At 51.5% G+C, this 18519-nt stretch overlaps 2 protein-coding genes across 2 annotated transcripts in view; both read right to left on the bottom strand.

Moving 5' to 3' along the window:
* Nucleotides 1–427: 427 nt before the first annotated feature.
* On the bottom strand, nt 428–13224 carry SPATA32 (spermatogenesis associated 32). The gene is made up of 6 exons (XM_065910883.1): nt 12832–13224; nt 12705–12775; nt 3228–3314; nt 2339–2393; nt 1104–1993; nt 428–512 (listed from the first exon to the last, which is right to left on the bottom strand). The coding sequence occupies exons 1-6, from the start codon at nt 13222–13224 to the stop codon at nt 428–430; spliced, it is 1581 nt and encodes a 526-aa protein (XP_065766955.1).
* Nucleotides 13225–13724: 500 nt separating this feature from the next.
* The window catches only part of MAP3K14 (mitogen-activated protein kinase kinase kinase 14), a 43185-nt gene continuing 38390 nt past the window's right edge, over nt 13725–18519 (bottom strand). Inside the window, exons 12-16 of the mRNA XM_065910104.1 lie at nt 17628–18002; nt 17354–17460; nt 16770–16914; nt 15699–15799; nt 13725–15325 (exon numbers count right to left, since the gene is read on the bottom strand). Coding sequence (XP_065766176.1) covers nt 15161–15325; nt 15699–15799; nt 16770–16914; nt 17354–17460; nt 17628–18002 — 893 coding nt within the window. The 3' untranslated portion in view covers nt 13725–15160. The remainder of the gene's footprint in view (nt 15326–15698; nt 15800–16769; nt 16915–17353; nt 17461–17627; nt 18003–18519) is intronic.

The raw sequence follows: 18519 nt of genomic DNA, 5'->3' as shown, positions 1-18519 counted from the left end.
GAACACCATCCCTTGCCCATGCCAGGTCTTCACCATGAGAGAAGTGGGAAGAACTCCTTCCAGAAGCCTTTTTGCCTGCCCAGTTCCACCTCCAGGAGGCTCTCACCTCAGATGATCCCCAAAAGTCCCTTTTTACATCTAAGAAGCCTCAGACAGGGCACAAGTGAGGCCTCCCCAAGGCAAGTCACGACTCTCTGATGCTGTCCTAGAGGTCTGGCGCAGTGCGGGGGGGAGTAAGCAGGGACCACACAGGGCTGATGGAGCCCGCGGGGGGCTGGGGGTGCTGTGGTGGCTAAAAGTGTGGGTGGCTTCTCTAAGCATTGGAGACCAGGATGCTGAAGTCAGAGGAGCTCACTGGTCCAGGAGCATTTGCAAAAAAAGTCTGAGCCGGGGAGCCAGCACTGGAGGCTTTACTGGTTTTGTCTAGTCATTTCTCTGGGGAGGAGGGGGATGACAGCTTAAAATGGATTTTCAGGAATAATGGATTCCCTTTCATGGTTCCCGGCACCGAGCTGCAATGCAAAAGAGAGAGTGTCACTTGGGCCCTGGTGGGAAGGACAAAGGAGGGGTGAGCCCAGAGGCCTTTCTGAGGAGGGTGCAGGGGCTCAGACGGCCTCTTCCTGCTGTGTGTTGTGGATGGGCAGCGGCCCTTCTGTCACGTTCATTCATCACCAGGAGGCGTGGGGTGCTGGAGAGTCCTCAGTCCTGCCTCGTTGGTCCTATCCAGGGCCCAGGGCTGAGACCTAGGGGTTCTTAGTAGGAAAGACACTAGCCTGAGTGCTTTCAGTGAGGGTAAGGCCATCTACACTCGTGGCGAGAAACCTCCTCATGCTAGAATGGCATTCTAGTTCCGGCTTCAAACCCAAGTCCCTGCCCCCAGCCTGGAGCGCTTACCCTCCATGGTGCCCAGGCCTCTGTCAGCCCCGGCTTTGCCACTGCACCTCAGCCCACCGGAACTTTGTTTCCAGCAGCCTTTATGAGGTCACTGAGCTGGAGACATCACCCAGCCAGCCCCTCGTTCCATTGTCCCCCGCCCCCACTTGGCTGTGTGGAGTGGGCCCACCTGCACATCCCGGCGGGAGCCGTGGGGCAGCCTCACTTACTCTTTTGCAGCTCCTTTTGGCTGAGGGGACATGGGCGGGGACTGGAGAAACTTCAGCTCCCCTTCAATGGTGGCCCTCTTGAACCCTGGCTTGCCGAGGTCGAGGTAAGGGGGAGGGACGTCCTTATCTTCTTGCTTTGGGGCATCCTGAGGTTCCCTGGCTTCTCTTGGTTCCTCTGGTGGCTTCTCGTCCTTTGTGAGATTTTCCTGTTCTGGCTCGTCTGTGGTGGGCTGGGCAGCGTGATCCACGGCGGGCTCTGTGGGAAGAGGCATGGTCTTCAGGGGTGTGGTCTTGATCACGTGCTGCAAGCTGGGCAAGTCCATCTTGCTGGAGGAGGCCACGGCCAGGGTTGATGCAAAGTTGATCAGCTCTTCCAGGCCCATGGAGGGCACGCAGAAGGGCGGCTCGGGGCTTGGACTCTTCTGGGAGGCTTTGTCTCGAGGGCCTTGCTGGGTGCTGGGGTCCTGGCTCTGCTTCTTGGAGCTCTCAGGGTCCTTGGGGACCGTCTGTTGGGCTGGGCCTCTGGTGGTCTCTTTTGTGCTCGTCTGGACGGGCTGCGTGCTGACCACTGGTTGCAGGCTGTGTTCTGACACCTGGATGAGCCTGTCTACCCAGAAGAGGTGCCTGGAAGTCTGCACGTGGATGGAGCGGTAGTCCTCGTCCACGGAACTCACGTAGCTGGAGTTGGACCTCATGCTCAGCTGTCTGATGCCTGGCTTTGTTAGCCCGTCTCCGTAGGGTTGGGGGGGCTCTTCCCTGTACTCCTGGGGCTTGGGGTCTTCCTGTTTGGCCTTGGGCTCTGCCTGTGGGAAGGGCTTGGGCTTCTGTTCTGGCTCCACTTGAGGGACCTCTTCTTCGGGAACCTCTGGCCCTAGCAATTCGTCCTCCAGCTGAAAGGTTTCAACAGGAAGCTGAGGCTGCGCCTGGCTCCCCCACCCCACAACCGCCGCGGTTCTCCCCATCCCCCATTCTCTGCCCGGCCCCACCCCCGCACTGTCCTGCTCACTTCCTGCCTGACACTTGCCTCCTCCAAGTGACCGGCTTGGGGCAGGGAGGCAGTGGGGGCAGCTGGCGAGGATGGGTGTGCATGTGTGTGCCAACCCTGGCCTGGTGCTAGGGTCGGTCCCATAATTGTCCAGAGTGGGGGCTTATCAGGCTTTAGACAAGATGGGCCTCAAAGACCCCTGCCCCTGGCCTCCCACCTCCCCCTACGAGATGATACGGTCCGCCGTTACCTCCATGTCATCTTCCTCTTGTATTGGCTGGAACTGGTTTTGGTTTATGGCACCCCTAAGAAAGAAGGAGACACAGAGTGGGAGACAGGGCTCCATGTGGTGGGTGGGTAGCTTCAGGGGAGGGTCTCTGGTGCCCTTAAAGCCTTCTGCCTTGTGCAAGGATGGGCAAGATGCCCCCAGCTCACTCCCTTGGTGGTGCCCACTCCCGCCGAGAATCCCATGGCAGACTCATATTCTCAAACTTCAGTGAGTTCAGAAAGTGCCTAGAGAGCTTTCCGAGTTGCCCTGCTCCCCCTACAATCTCTGCAGAGGAGATTGTCTCCTTGGGGGAGGTCCCCCGCTCCAACAGTCCCCTTCCTAGAAGCTTGTATCTTTTATTTCAGTTGGAAGTGAGGCCCAGGAATCTGCATCTTAATCTAGCATTCCAGTGGGCCAGTGTCTTGCAAGCGGCTCCTCACAGAGGGAGAAGCCCAGAGGGACACCCTCTCCAGAACCTGCCTGCTCTCAGCTCAGCAAATCTGAAATGCAAGGGTGTGTGTGGAGGGTACCCTTGGTTCTTATTGCCAGTTGGCTGCCCTCAGTCACTGTAACCTTTCTCCTACTTTAGGCACCTGCCCACCTTCCCCTTGGGTAGTTCTGATCTCAGAGAAAGGCAACGCTAAGGGGTCAGGCTCCATCTATCCACCCTTCAGTCCTCCTCCAACGTGAGGGGTTGGGGGTGGAAGCAGAGTGGGGGATGGCCTCCATCCTCACCCCTGCTGCCTTTTGGCCTGGATACTGGCCTTGGGGAGATTTTGGAAGTAAGCAAGATAGAGGGAGATCCTGGGTGAGGGTGGGTGATCTCGGGAGTTGGGGAGAAGTCCTACGGTGATGGGGGACTGGTTCTCACTGTGAATCCACAATGTCCACCGAATCTTTGCCACAGCAGGGAAATCCATTGGCACCTGGCAGGGAGAAGGACGTGAGGGCAGGGGACCTGCAAGTGCGGACAGTCCCTGAGCGAGTCTGGAACTCAGGCTGGTGGCACTGCTGCAGCAACCCCCCCTCCTTCCCTGTCCCTTACCTAAGCCCATGTGCCATCCCATGCCCATCCTGCCCCTTGCCAGCATCACCAGCACCCCATCCTCCACGTCTGCTCCCTTCCGCCTTTCGTGATCCATCACTGTCCTCCATTAGGGCAAATATGAATAGTGGTCACTTCCATTCGTTGAGTGCTAGAAACTAGCCCAGGGATTGTGTTGCGCACTTTATAGCCTTTAGTTCTTTGACTGAACACAAAACATGAGAAGAGGTTCATTTGCTCAATGTCCCTCAGCTGATCACTCAGGAAGTCAGAACTTAGATGCAAGCTTCACTTAAGGAGCTCTTCACTGCCCTGCCCTGAAGGTCATCCTACCCCAGAGCCGGTAACTGTGCGGGGTTCTCCGTCGCACCCCAGGTGAACTTTCTTCATCTTTTCCATTCCCACCCCTCCTCCCCTTCCTCCACTCTGTCTGGCGAGGCTTCAGTTCTGCCACTCACTCACATCCTAGCCACTCCTATCCTGTTCTCTCTTCCCCCGGCTTCTCATGCCATTTCACATCCTGGGATCATCTATTTCCAGCGCCGGGCCAGAATTCTCACCCCAGGCGCTTAATTAAAGGTGACGCGTGCTTGCTAAGTTGCTTCAGTTGTGTCTGACTCTGTGACCCATGGACTGTAGCCTACCAGGCTCCTCTATCCATGGGATTCTCCAGGCAAGAATACTAGAGTGGGTTGCCATGCCCTCCTCCAGGGGATATTACCAACTAAAAGATCGAACCTGTATCCTAAGGTTCGATGAGTGCCACGTGGGAAGCCCAGCTGGTTATTTTGGAACATGAAACATCATTTGCAGAGGAGATTGGCTCCTTGGGGTATGCACCCCCTCCCAGTCCCCTTTCCTAGAAGCTTGTATCTTTTATTGCAGAAGCTTCTTTTTTATCCTTTGGTGATAGGGGCCACCAGGCTGTCCCATTCTTTGAGCCCCAGGGTGGTGGATAGGGATTGATGATGGGGCCATTATGGCAATGAGCAAGCCGGGATCCCTATGAGCCTGCAGTGTGACAGGAAGTGACAGCCTTGGCTCTGGCTGAGAAGAATTGCTCCCAGGATTAGATTAGAAGGATTAAAATGTGCTGTGGCCTCTTCCTAGAGGTGGAGAGGCTGGGGAGGATCCTTGCATGGCTGATGTTGGGTCCTGGGCTTTGGGTTGCTCCATGCACTTCACAGTTGATGCTAGTGGTAAAGAACCCACCTGCCAATGTAGGAGATGTGAGAGACATGGGTTCAATCCCTGGATCAGGAAGTTCCCCTGGAGGAGGAAATGGCAACCCACTCCAGTATTCTTGCTTGGAGAATCCCATGGATGGAGGAGCCTGGTAGGCTACTGTCCATAAGGTCGCAAAGAGTCAGACAGGATTGAAGTGACTTAGTAAGCCTGTACCCACAGGTTTAGCCTGGGCCTGGGATCCTGGATCAGCTGTGTGACTGGGCTAAGAGTGCACCAGGGACAGATTCCCTGTGGCTGGCTCAGTGGTCTCTTCAGAACTATCACTTCTTTGACCACCATGCTTTCTTTGACCATCCCTCAACTTCCTCCCCATCTCTCTTCTGCTCCACTTCTACCTGCCCCAACTGCTGCTATGCCCCAGGCTTCTGACCCCACAGCCTTCTTTTTCTTTGTTGTTTTTGTTCAGTTGCTTAGTTGTGTCCAACTCTTTGTGACCCAGTGGACTACAGCACACCAGGCTTTTCTGTCCTTCACCATCTCCCAGAGCTTGCTCAAACTCATGTCCATTGAGTAGGTGATGCCATCCAACCATCTTGTCCTCTGTCATCCCCTTCTCCTGCTGCCTTCAATCTTTCCCAGAATCAGTGTCTTTTCACATGAGGCTCCTCTTCGCGTTAGGTGGCCAAAATTTTGGAGCTTCAGCTTCAGCATCAGTCCTTCCAATGAATATTCAGGATTGATTTCTTTAGGATTGACTGGTTTGATCTCCTTGCTGTCCAAGGGGTTCTCAAGAGTCTTCTCCAACACCACAGGTCAAAAGCATCAATTCTTTGGCACTCAGCCTTCTTTATGGTCCAGCTCTTAGATTCATACATGACTACTGGAAAAAACATAGCTTTGACTAGATGAACCTTTGTTGGCAAAGTAATATCTCTGCTTTTTAATATTCTGTCTAGCTTTCTTATAGCTTTTCTTCCAAGCAACAAGCGTCTTAATTTCATGGCTGAAATCACCATCTGCAGTGATTTGAGCCCAAGAAGATAAAATCTATCACTGTTTCCATTGTTTTCCCATCTATTTGCCATAAAGTGATGGGACTGGATGTCATGATCTTAGTTTCTTTTGCTTGTTTTACAAAATTTCTCTGGGAAGTTTAATCAACACATAAAGCCTTAACTCTTCCATAAAAAGCAACTGGATATGGATAGAAGGAAAAATATTATGGTATGAACCTCACTGCAGTACTGGGGTTTAGAAGCACAAATCTGAGGTTGACTCAACTTGGGGCCTCTATATTCAACCTGGGAATGTTCTATTAGGGATTCAAGTGACATTTGGCAGTGTATGAAATAATTTCAACTTCTAACTGTGGATTGCTTTACATAGAAAGGCGTTGACTTTGTATCCTGCAACCATCCTAAAGTCTTATTGGTTCTAGTAGCTTTTTAAAGATTCCATAGGGTTTTCTATATAAACAATAATATTTGTGACTCAACATAGTCTTACTTCTTCCTTTTCAACCTGGATGTCTCCAAGTTCCTTTTCTTGCCTTATTGCACTGAGAATAATCTCTGGAACAATGTGGAACAGAATTGAGAGTAGATATTCCTGCCCCCAATCCCTCCCAGCATCAGGGTCTTTTCCAAAGAGTTAACTCATTGGAAGAGACCCTGATGCTGGGGGGCATTGGGGGCAGGAGGAGAAGGGGACGACAGAGGATGAGATGGCTGGATGGCATCACCGACTTGATGGGTATGAGTTTGAGTAAACTCCGAGAGTTGGTGATGGACAGGGAGGCCTAGCGTGCTGCGATTCATGGGGTCGCAAAAAGTCAGACACGACTGAGTGACTGAACTGAACTGAACTGATTCTTGCTTTGCTACTGAGCTTAGGGGAAAAGTATCCAGTATTTCATTATGAAATATAATGTTATAGTTTTTCTCATAGATGCTATTTATTAGGTTGAGGAAATTTCCTTCTATTCCTACTTCATTTTTAAATAGGAAGGGATATTGGGTTTTATCTGATGCTTTTTCTGAATTTATTATCATATGGTTTACTTTTATATTCTGTTAATATATTATATAAGTTACGTGTGTATGGCTGTATGTGCTTAGTCGCTCAGTCGTGTCTGACTCTTTGTGATCCCATGGACTGAAGTCCACTGGGTTCCTCTGTCCATGAGATTCTCTGGGCAAGAATACTGGAGTGGGTTGCCATGCCTGCCTTCAGGGGATCTTCCCAACCCAGGGACGGAACCCAGGTCTCCTGCATTGTAGGTGGATTTTTACTGCCTGAGCCACCAGGGAAGCCAAGGAAGTTATATATAGCATGTGCTACATATATTACATATTATTCTGCTAATAATTCTATTATAATTTGTTTATGGTGAAATCTTGTATTCCTGGGATAAATCTCACTTGATCACAATGTACTACCTTTTTATACATTGTCAAATTTTATTTTCTAGCTTTTAAGGTGAATTTTCATATAGATGTTCATGAATTGTATTGGTATGCAATTTTCTCTTCTTAAAATGTCTTTCTTTCTATAATGTCTATGATGTAAGATTTTGACATTAGAGTAATGCTGGTCCCATAGAATGAGTTGAGACATGTCCCCTCTTCAATTTTGTGAGTTTGTATAAAATTTTTATTATTTCTTCATTATGTTTGGTAGAATTCACAAATGAAGCCTGTGGACCTGGATCTGGAGTTTCCTTGTGAGAAGATTTTTAATTACAAATTCAACTTAAAAAATAGATACAGGGTCATTTAGCCTACCTATTTCTTTCTTTTTTATTGTGATAAAACACACATATCATAAATTGCCCTTTTAAAATCATTTTTAAGTATGCAGTTCAGTGGCATCAAGTATATTGTCATGCAGCCATCACCACTATCCATTCCCAGAATATCTAGTTCTTCTTGAGTGAGGTTTTGGAGTTTGTATTTTTTTAAAGGAATTTATCCATTTCATCTAAGTGGTCAAATTTATTGGCATAAATTGTTCCTAATATTCGCTAATTATTCTTTTCATTTCTGCAAAGTCTGTAGTGGTATTACCTCTTTCATTCCTCATGCTGGTAATTTTTGTCTGTTTTTTTTTTTTTTCCTTGTCCAGTTTGACTGTAGATGTATCAGTTGTGTGGGTCTTCTCAAACCTGCCAGAGATATGTCTGATTCCCGAGTGGTCACATTAAAGTAATATCTGTAAAGCAATAGGCTCCTGTAGTCATAGGCTCCCAATCAGCTTTTTATGATTTCACTCTTATACATAAACAACCAAGCATCACTAGGCATTTGAGAAAACTGCTAACATAGGAGAGCTAGACCAAGAGAAAAGACTACTCCAGAACACCAGGAGAAAAGCAAGGAAACTGAAAAATTCTAATCATCTTCAGAGATTCAGAGTTTAAGATATTCAGCAACATATATATTGCATCCAAAGAACAAGAATAGGATACAATTTTAAAAAGAACCATGAAAAGAAAGAGCTTTTCAGCAAACAGAATTAAAAAATAAAATACACAGAATATTCCTAGAAGGTAGAACTAAAATATCAAGACAATGTGAGAGAAAAGGATCAAAAGGAAATCCAATTCTGGATTATAGAAAGGAGATTCAGAAAGAATGGAGACCATGGAGAAGAAAAGCAAAATCAGTATTTCCCTGAGCTGAAGGATGTCATTAGCTTAAAAATGTTTGCTGAATACCCATCACTATAGATGCCAAAAGATCTTTGTTCTAAAAGTTCATTGCATCAGGAACAAAGGATTCCTAAATGCTTCTAAGTGAAAAAGAAGTCAACAAGGGAAGGAGAATCATACTGTTGGTGGAGTTAGCAATACGGTTGTCTTTAACATTCTGAGGGAAATGGTTTTTAACCTAGAACTTTATATCCCACAAAACTATCCTTTCAGACATGAAAAAGTAAGAAAGTGTATTCCTTTTTTTTTTTTTTTGGAAGTTATCTGAGGATGTGCTAACGCAATAAAGGTATAAAACAAGAGTCAGGGATGAAAGAACATATCCAACCCAGCAGAGCAGCTGAATGAGGCTGGGGATGTGGTACTGGGGATTCTTACTTTTCAGTCACTGAATAAGCTCTTCAGTACTATTTAACCATATGCATGTATTTCTTGGATAAAGTTAAAAAAAATGTTGAGCCCCAGGGGTACTTCCCTGGTGGTCCAGTGGCTAAGACTCTGCCATCCCAATGCTGGGGGTCGAGGGTTTGATCCCTGGTCAGGGAACTAGATCCCACATTGCCACAACTCAGAGCTGGCATCCTGCAACTTAAGATTCCACACGCCACGACGAAGACTGAAGGTCTTGTGTGCCGCAACTAAGATCTGGTGAAGCCAAATAAATATATTTTTAAAAGATTGAGGCCAGCTATTGTCCAGGGGTTGTGCTAAGGGCAGAGGACACAGTGATGAACATACACAATCTCTGCCCCTTGGGGCTTTCAAGCCTGTGGCTGTAACCACAGGAGACCCTCCAATCTCTATTTCATACTACCACTTGACCCTCCAATTTCTATTTCTTACTCCCACCTCTCCTGAGTTCTAAACTGCAGTCACTGATTACACATTTTTCCCTCAGGGGGCCTCAACTTCACTGTTTAAAACCCTATGGATTCCTTGTCAAAGCCTGAGCTGAGTAGTTTGAATGGAATTCCCATTTCCTATTGTCATGACTAGGTGAGCTAGGAGCTCACCTCTTCCTAAAGACCTCCCAGACTCTACCTCAAGGCGCTAAGCTGAGGGGTCTTCCTTCAGTTGCTCCCTTCCCCTCTACGCCCAGGCCCCCCAACAGCAAACCTCTATCTAAGTGCACAGCTTCTTGCTGACCCTCAGTTAGAGGTGGGTCGGGTGTGTGGTTTACTTACTTTGAATCTCTGATCCTCTACACAGAGTCAGGCACAAGGTGGATTCTCAGCAAAAGTCTGTGCAAAGAATGGTTTCCTGGGACTTCGCTGGTGGTCCAGTGGTTAAGAATCCACCTGTCAGTGCAGGGGATACAAGTTCGATCCCTGGTCTGGGAAGATCCCATCTGCCATGGAGCAACTAAGCCCATGCGCCACAATGACGCCCATGCTCTAGAGACCATTCTCTGCAACGAGAGAAGCCACCGCAATGGGAAGCCTGTGCACCACAGCTAGAGAGTAGCCCTTGCTTGCCACAACTAGAGAAAGTCTTTGCACAGCAATGAAGACTCGGTGCAGCCAAAAATAAATAAATAAATAAAATTACTTTAAAAAAGAAATGTTTCCTTATTCTTCTCACCCCGCTAAACCCTTCAGATTATCTCCCATTTTTGGCCTCAAGTTCATACCTTGGTGTCCAGACTCTAGGATGGCCAACACAGTTCTGCATGTTTGCCCCACCTTCCTTTCCAATCTCTCATCTTTTGATAAACTCCTCTCCCTGGTTCATCGTTTATCCTATCACCCCAGTTAGAGACCTGGGTCACTTGCAACCTCCTCACTTCCCCAGCTCCTGACATTCCCACCACTATTAATGACCTGTGCACATCCTTTCTCCATCCCCACTGCCTCTCTCCTCTTCTGACACCAAAGTCAACACAAACCTAGGACTCATGACCCCCTCAACACTTGGTGCTGAGTGCTTTGCATGCATTCAACCCTCAGGGCCACACTCTGCACAGGTGGCCACGACTCTCCTCTCATAGATGAGGAAGTTTGTGCAAGTCACACAGCTCTTATGAATAGCACCACGACCTGAACACAAGTCAGATCGGCTCCAAACCCCATGGTGCTACCCACTATGCTGGCTGAAATTTCTCTAGGCCTCTAGTTGATATAATTCAATATGGCCCACTGATCCACATTCCCCCCCGACCCCGGCCCCAAACTGGGCATCTCAATGACTGCAGAACAAGCCTGCTGCATCACACCTGCTCACATCCAGACTCTAGGGTGGCCTCAAAGATCCTGCATAGTCTGACCTCTGCCTTCTTTTTTCATCTCCTGTTATCCAGTTCCCTGCCTTGCCCCAAGCTCAAGAGGCCCTGGAGCACGGTGGGAACTTTTGTGCATCAATGCCTTTGCACATGCTGTTTCTGATACTCAGAAAGTCTCTCTCCTGACAAAAACCCTACTCATGCCTGACAGCTCAACTCAAATCGCCACTGTCATTATCTCTGTGACATACCTGGTTGTCTAACCCACATTTTAATTTTTAGTTAACTCATTAAACTCAGGGCCTAGCACAGAGTAAGAGTAAGTGCTGACAAATAATAAATGTTACTGAGAGTGTGAAGAAAAAAAACCCCTCCTACGCTGTTTGTGGGAATGTAAATTGGTGCAGTCACCATTGAGAACAGTTTGGAGATTCCTTAAAAAACTAAACATAGAGTTACCACAAGATCTTACAATTCCACTGGAGAACATCTGGAGAAAACTATTTTGAAATGATACCTGCACCCCAATGTTCATTACAGCATTTACAATAGTCAAGACATGGATGCAACCTAAATGTTCATCAACAGATGAATGGGTAAAGATGATGTGGTATACACACACACATATACACCCTGGAATATTATTTAGTCACAAAAAAGAATGAAATAATACCATTCACAGTAACATGGATGAAGTGAGTGAGTCAAAGTCTCTCAGTTGTGTCCGACTCTTCACGACCCCATGGACTATACAGTCCATGGAATTCTCCAGGCCAGAATACTGGAGTGGGTAGCCTTTCCCTTCTCCAGGGAACATGGATGGACCTAGAGATTATTATACTACTGAAGAAGCCAGGCAGAGAAAGACAAAGATGATATGACTTATATGTGGAAACTAAAAAACAAACAAATGAACTTATTTACAAAACAGAGACTCACAGACACAGAAAACAAACTTGTGGTTACTTCCCTGATGGCTCAGGTGGTAAAAAAAAAAAACCTGCCTGCAATGCAAGAAACCTGAGTTTGATTCCGGTGTTGGGAAGATGCCCTGGAGAAGGAAATGGCAGCCCATGGACATTCTCCCATGGGAGAATCCCATGGACAGAGAAACACGGTAGGCTACAGTCCACGGGGTTGCAAAGAACTGGAAAGGACTGAGCAACTAAGACTTTCATTTTCAAGAGGAAAGCAGTGGGGGTGGGTGGGTAGAAATCACATGCACACTACTATATATTAAAACAGATGACCTGCCAGCTGTAGAGCACAGGGAGCTATATTCAATATTTTGTAATAACCTATAAGAGAAAAGGATCTGAAAAAATATATATATATGTGTTAATTTCAGGTGTACAACACAATGATTCAGTCATTGTGTTGTACACCTGAAATTTACACATTGTAAATCAACAATACTTCAATTAAAAATACAATAAAATACAGTTGTCTAAGATTAAAAAAAAGAAAAAAGAGAAGGGGATACAATAAACATTGCAGGAGTGATTTAAGCTGTCTGCATCAATGTGTTTGTTGAGGGGAAAGCTGTTCTCTGGTTGTTGATTTTCGGTACGTTTTGAAGGCTGGCCCATGTCGTCCTGGGAGAGAAAGTCTTGAGAAGAAAGTCTCCAATCCGGGGGTGGGGGAGATCTGGGCCCCCTTGTTAGAAACCTGGGAGATCCAGGGCCCTGAGGGGAAACCATCTTTGTTCTAGGGTACAGAGAGAAGTGCAAGGCACAACGGAGGGGCTCAGTAAATATCTGTTGAAGCACACTGCCTTTCTCTGCAAAAGCCTCAAGCGCCAGCCACGGAAACACTTGATTTGATTTGGAGCGGGGGTGTTTCCTCTGCAGTTTGGGGTAATTCATGTATCGCTTCCTGGGCACAGGGCCTCTACCCAGAACGCCTTTACCCCTCGGTGTGCACGTGTATCTGTACACACACACACACACACACAGTCGTGCCCGTGCAGGGCCAACGCTGAGCGTGGCGGCCAGGGAAGCACCGCCCCTCATCCACGGGGATCGCGAGGGGTCTGGCTGGGGTCTACCTTCCTCTCCGGCGCCCGCCCGCTCCGGCCGATCCCCGCCCCCCGAGCCCCGCCCTCACTTTCACTTTTCCCGCCCGGCCCAGCCCCTGCCCCGCCGCGCGCCCGCCCGCTCCCACCTGTCACCCCCATGCTGACCGAGACTCTGTGCTGGAGGCGGGGAGCGGGCTGGTGGCTGCTGCCCCTCCGCCTCCAGGGTGCTCTTTGGTGGCAGGCTGTGGGGGGCGGTAGAGATGCGGGGGGTCGGGTGGGGTGGGGGGGACGCTGGTGCCTGTGATGTCGCCGCCTCTGTGACGTCCCTGACGCCCTGCGGCGTGTGGGTGGGCTTGGCATTTGGTGGGGGAGTCTTCCAGAGAAGGGGTCTCCTCCTCGCCCCACAGCGGAGCTCCTCCTTGGGAGACATCCAGGAGGCGCTGCTCCCTGCTGCCGGACCAGACGGGCAGACGATGGCAACTGGTAAGCCTGAGGTCTGCAGGGCTGAGCTTTGGATCTGTCCTGGGCACACTGGCACAAGGCCGCTGCGTGCCAGGATCCTCCAGGAACCTGCTGAGCTTGCCACCTTTGCCCCAGAGTGTGCACAGGTATCTATGCACACGAACTTGGACATAGACTCCTGTTGTAAAGCCAGATTAGCCGAGGCACCCTGCATGCCAGTGACATCCATCCTCAGATTCTGTCCCAACACCAGGGAATCTACTTTGGGAAAGTCATCTCTGAGCATGTGCAGACACCCAGGTGGCTGGGAAGGCTGGCAGTTCAGGCCCACTCCCAGTCCAGTCCCCTCAGGGACAGAGGAGTGGGTGGGACAGTCTTGGTTCTGGGCATGCAGTCCGCCTCCACTACCCCTGCTTGGGCAGTGCCCAGCCCTTGGCGCCCTGCTCCTTCTCCCCTCAGCCTGGCACTGTTAGGCCAGGGACTTCCCAGCTGTCAGCACGTGGGGAGTCTTGTCTAACTGGTCTGAATGGATAGCCCAGGGGTAGGACTGGAAGAGTCACTGGGAGGAGTGGTGGGAAAGGGCTGAAAACAGTCTTTGCCCAGGGTGGGGCAAAACTGGATAAGATCCCATCAAGAAGTCAAAGGGAGGCAGCTGGTAGGATGTGAGGTTCAGGCCACAGGCAGGCGGGAGTGGAGACAACCACGGCCCAAACACACTTGTCATTACCTCAAACTTTATTGCTTACAAAGTTTTCTACCATTTCAACTCTGCAGTGCCGAGGCTGCAGTTCTTCACATCCTGGGGGCTGGGAGTCTCTCCCTGGGGAGAAGTAATGGCTAAATGTGGATAGCTGGGCAAAGGCCACCTGGCAAGATGTGGGGATGAGCTTCTCCCTAGATGAAATCTCAGGGGACATCCCCTCACCCTACAATAATTCACAGTTGCTTAATGCTACATGAGTCCTGATCAGCTGCCCCCTGAATGAAGAGGCTGGCTTGGGGGGGGGGGGGCACATCTTAAGGAAATCTGGAGGGGGTTTGAGGGGTCACATGCATGCAGAAGGGTCAAGAACTCAGTCCCTTCCCCTCATCTCCTGGCCTGTTTGTGCCCATGTAGAACCGCTGGCCTGCCCTCCGGGAGGGCAGCCATGAAAGTGCTTTGAGGTCATCAGAGTGCAAAGTGCAGCTGGCGGTGCCCTGGAGACCAGGGGCGGCAGGGTCAGTGAGTGTCCCAGGAGGCTCGTGTGAGGGTGTGGGAGGCCGGGGCCTTGGGTAACAGGAGCGCCTGCGTCGGTCGCTTTCTGTGGAGTCGATCGTGCTCTATCCTCAGAACGTTCCTGTCAGCTAGGTCTCATGTCACCCTCCACTTCCACAGCTGAGCGAGCTGAGTGCCAGCTGGGCAGGGGCCGTGCTGGGCCTGCGGCTGGGCTCGGGGCCTGCTGCTCTGGGGCAGACTGGTGGCTGGCGGCAAAGGGGCGCGTGCTTGGGGACTGAGAACCATGTCACTGGAACGCCTCCTCTGGTTCCTCTGAAGCTGACCTCAGCTCAGGGCCTGAGTCACGGCACCCTGAGAAGTGGCCTTCTCTCCCAGGGAGACTCCCACATCAGACGTCCCTCCCTCCCTGGCCTGAAAAGCTCCTAGTGCTAGAAGAGGGGTTGATGGCCAGGCAAAGCCAGGCAAGGGGGTCAGAGGGGCCCCCTCCATTACCTCAAGGGGAGGCACACCTGCCACTCCAGTCCTGGACTGGGCCTGGGTGGGGGTTGTTAGACGCTCACACCTGCCTGGAAACCGAGGGAGGGCTCACCCACCTCTCCCTGACCTGGGCCGGAAGCTGCTCTCCCCTGACTGCCAGCAGGTGGTCACTGATCCTAACGGGGTCAGGCCAGCTTGTCGGGACCAAGGTAGAGAAGACCCTCTTTGTTCCTCGTGGGAAGAGGCCTCCTGTCTTCCTCCTCCTCTCCTGTGGGCTCAGGCAGGACCCAGGTGGGAAATCCTGGGAGGTGTTCTGCTGGCGCCGCCTTACTGCTGCCAGCCCCTGGTCCCACTGCTGAGCCATGGGCTGGCAGAGATCCGCGAGCAGGCGGAGCCTGTGTCTCAGGGACAGCACTGAGCACCAAGAAGGAAGGCCGCTTCTGGCCGAGTGGAGCCAGTGGTGGAAGGCTGCTCAGGGCCTGTTCTCCAGCTGGCCGTGCTTGACCCTCCAGTTCCAGGCGAAGCTGCCGTCTGGGGCCAGGGTGCATTGCAGGTCGATGCCTGAGTCCGGCACCTCCATGTCGTAGCGCACGGGCTGCCCGTCCTTGGTCACCAGGCTGAAGGCTGCAGCTGGGATCTAGGGGCAGAGCAAACCAGGGGGCCTGAGAGCGGCCGGGGTGCTGAAGGGTCCCAGCAGAGCAGAGCTGATGGCTTCCTGCTACGCTGGGAGACACTTTCCTCCAATGCAGCGGGCAGCCTTGGAGTATTATCTGCCTTTCATTCTGGAAGACTTGGAGAATCTCACCCAGCCCAAGTGGGTGAGGATCCTGAGGACCCTTCAGTCACCACTGCCAGTCGTGCCCTGGGACCCTGGGGGCGGGTGGACATTCCAGGGCCAACCATTCCCTCCGGTGCCATTTCTACTTATTCAAAAGCTTCATTCCTGGAGGACTGAGCTAGGCACACTGGATTCTGGGAGTCTGCCCCTTAGCAGGTACCTGCCCCCTCACCTGGCTGCTGATGCCCGTTGCGATGTCTCCCACCTTGACCCGGTGGAACTCTCGGATGTGCAGGTGTTCGCCATTGAGAGACTGTATTTGGACTTTCACACCTAGAAGTCAGGCAAGGTGACATCAGGAGAGTGGCTGCAAGCTCCCTACGGCGCCCCAGGGAGGGGGAAGCAGGGTGGCTGAAGAAGCGGCAGAGATGGCTTTAGGCTGGAAGGGCTGTAACGTTACACCCCTGCTAGCTCTTCATGGCCACGTTCTGTCAGTACTGGGAATCTGGCCTGCACAATGCAAAGGGCTAAGGCTGGGTCCTGTGTGGAAGCAGTATTCCAACTTATACACAAAAAGCAGAAAGGAACTGGAGCCAAAGATTCTTAAGTTGGATTGCGGGCAACTTAGATGGTAATGCTCCCTGAGGTGGGACAGCCTCTGGCCAGGCATGGGGCTTGATGCCACGAGTCACACTGGCCCTGGAAAAGGCCAGGGAACTGTGAGCTGATTACACTCTTGTTCTATCAAAATCAAACCATGACCTCTGCAACCACACTTGAAAACAAAGAAGTTCCACATGTGTTGTCTTTCTCATCTTCCGACTTCAAATCCCAGAGAAGGATCTCAGGAAACCTATGGCTAAGCTCTCTTTTTTTTTCTTCTATTTTTTGGCCACACCCCACGGCATGTGGGATCTCAGTTTCCTGACCAGGGATTGAACCTTCACTCCCTGCATGGAAGGTAGTCTTAACCACTGGACCATTGGGCAAGTCCCTATTGCTGAGTTCTTGATTAAAATGCTCATGGGCTCCTGTTCTTCCCTTTCCCTTCAGAAGTTCAGGCTTTTGACTCCAGGCCAGGAGACTGCTCTCTACCCCCAGCTAGAGGCTTCTGGGACTCCATCAGCTGCCCATGAGGGGCCATGGTCTTTCACTGCCCCATAAGGAGAGGCTCTGATTTTACTCTAAACTGACTCAGTGGCCAGGCACCTCAGAGTCTGGGTGCGAGGTGCCTTCCTCCTCTCCCTTCCCCACTGTGCCCAGCCTCAGACTCCCCGGTCCCAGGCGGAGCAGGGGACTGTACCGTTGAAATAGCTCGGTGTGTCGGTGGGCCGCCCCCGGGCCAGCACCATGTTCCAGCTGGAGCTGCGGGCCTCCGCCTGGCTGCTCCACGAGTGCACGCCAGAACTCAGTGTGTCCCGTGAGCTCTGAGAAGCCTTGGATGGGTTCTGAAATGAGAGTGGGCACAGACTCAGGTCCCTGGGCTCAGGGAACCTTCTCTGGCCTTGGTCTGCTTTAGCGAGGAAGTGCTCCTGGCTTGGGCTGGAGCGTGGCTCTACTGGTCACTGTTGGGACTCAGCACGGGGCTGAATTCTTGAGGGGCCCTGGGGCTGGAGGAGGGTGACGATTATTCTCTATGGGGACTAAAGCCCAGCCTTTCCCCTCACTATCTTAGTCGCCAAACCAGTCCTTCATTCCCAGGTGTGCTGGAGATGGACTGTTTCATTCTGAGAAACCAGGATCCCCCAGCCCCAACGAGGACCCCTCCCATAAGAAAGGGGCAACCCTATCACCTGCCCTTAACCCGCTACCTGCACACAACACCTCCACGGAGTGGACACAAAGCCGCCAGCCCTGTGCCCGGCTCCTGGTCTGTGGCCCACTCACCTTCTCACTGTCGTCTGACAGGGAGAGGCTGTCGACGCTGAGGCACGAGAGGATCTGCTCCTGCTCCTCCAGGGAGAACGGCTGGGACAGGCTGTTCAGAAATAACTCTGCAGAGAGAGGCAGAAGATGGCTGTGAAGGACCGGGAGGGGTCCAGGCTCGCTGCACAGACCGCTGAGCCCAGGGTGGGGGCTGGCTATGGCGAGGACGAAGCCAAGGCCTTGGGGCAGAGACCAGGCCCGTGTCCAAGGCCCTGAAGGCCGCAGCTGCCCATACCTATCTCCAGCTGCTGCAGCTCCTGCTCAGGAAAGGTTGCCTTTCGCTCGGGTGAGCTGGGGTTCCTGGCGGGGGCCGGATCCAGGGAGGACAGGGGCAGTGGGTCCCATGTCCCAGACTCCTCCTTGCCCCAGTGCAGGCTGGGAGACTTGCTCTGCTCTGGGGGGTCTGGGGGTGGAGGAGGCTGGAGCTTAGGGGCCCCGCTTGCTGCGTCCTTAGGTGGCTGCAGCCCTGGGGCCCCTGGTGAGAGCTCCCCTGGCGGGGCACACAGGGTCTGGTGAGGGTGGCCTTGGCTTGGCGGTGGGTGGGCTTGGAGTGGCGGCGGATGTCTCGGTTCTTTGTACTCTCCCCTCCAGGGACTCCTCAGACCTCCCACTACAAAACAGAGAACACATGTGGTGAGGAGGGAACGGGCCAGGCCTGGTGGCCTTTTCTGAGCAGAGGAGCGCCAGAAGTGGGCAGGGAGGGTGGCCCCTCGCACAGCCAGGACACGATCAGAGGGCGCTGCGTGGTCTTCACAGGAGGCTTCTTCCTTAAGATCGGTCCTCTCATGAAAATAGAACAGTATTTCTTTTATCCCCTTTTCCTTCCAGGTAACAGTTGCAAGTTTAAAAATTATAGAATTGGCTCCAGAGAAGGACTTTGTTAATATTAATAGTATTATAAAGGGAAGATTTAAAAATAGCTCTAGGGTAATGCCCACTCAGAGCTTCCAGGAGAATGGGCCTTGCTGACCCTCCACATCTTACCCTTCCCTTCCAGATAGTCAGTGCTTCCTGAGGGGGCACTATTTCTCTGGGGGGGGGGGCGCAGTTCAGCCATTACAAATGGGGGGGCCATTATAACTACCATCTACGTTTGGGGTGGGGGCTATGCAAGGTCTCTCTCCTGT

This window comes from Muntiacus reevesi, chromosome 18 (genome assembly GCF_963930625.1).
Source record: "Muntiacus reevesi chromosome 18, mMunRee1.1, whole genome shotgun sequence".
Taxonomy (NCBI): domain Eukaryota; kingdom Metazoa; phylum Chordata; class Mammalia; order Artiodactyla; family Cervidae; genus Muntiacus; species Muntiacus reevesi.
This window is presented reverse-complemented; position numbering and strand designations above follow the sequence as displayed.

Coding starts and splice junctions, on each gene's coding strand:
- SPATA32 (XM_065910883.1), bottom strand. CDS start 13,224: ATGGATGTCACTGGCATGCAGGGTGCCTCGGCTAATCTGGCTTTACAA. Junction 12,776..12,831: donor CAGAGGCGGCGACATCACAG/GCACCAGCGTCC, acceptor CGCCCCCCACAG/CCTGCCACCAAAGAGCACCC. Junction 2,394..3,227: donor GTGGACATTGTGGATTCACA/GTGAGAACCAGT, acceptor CTTCTTTCTTAG/GGGTGCCATAAACCAAAACC.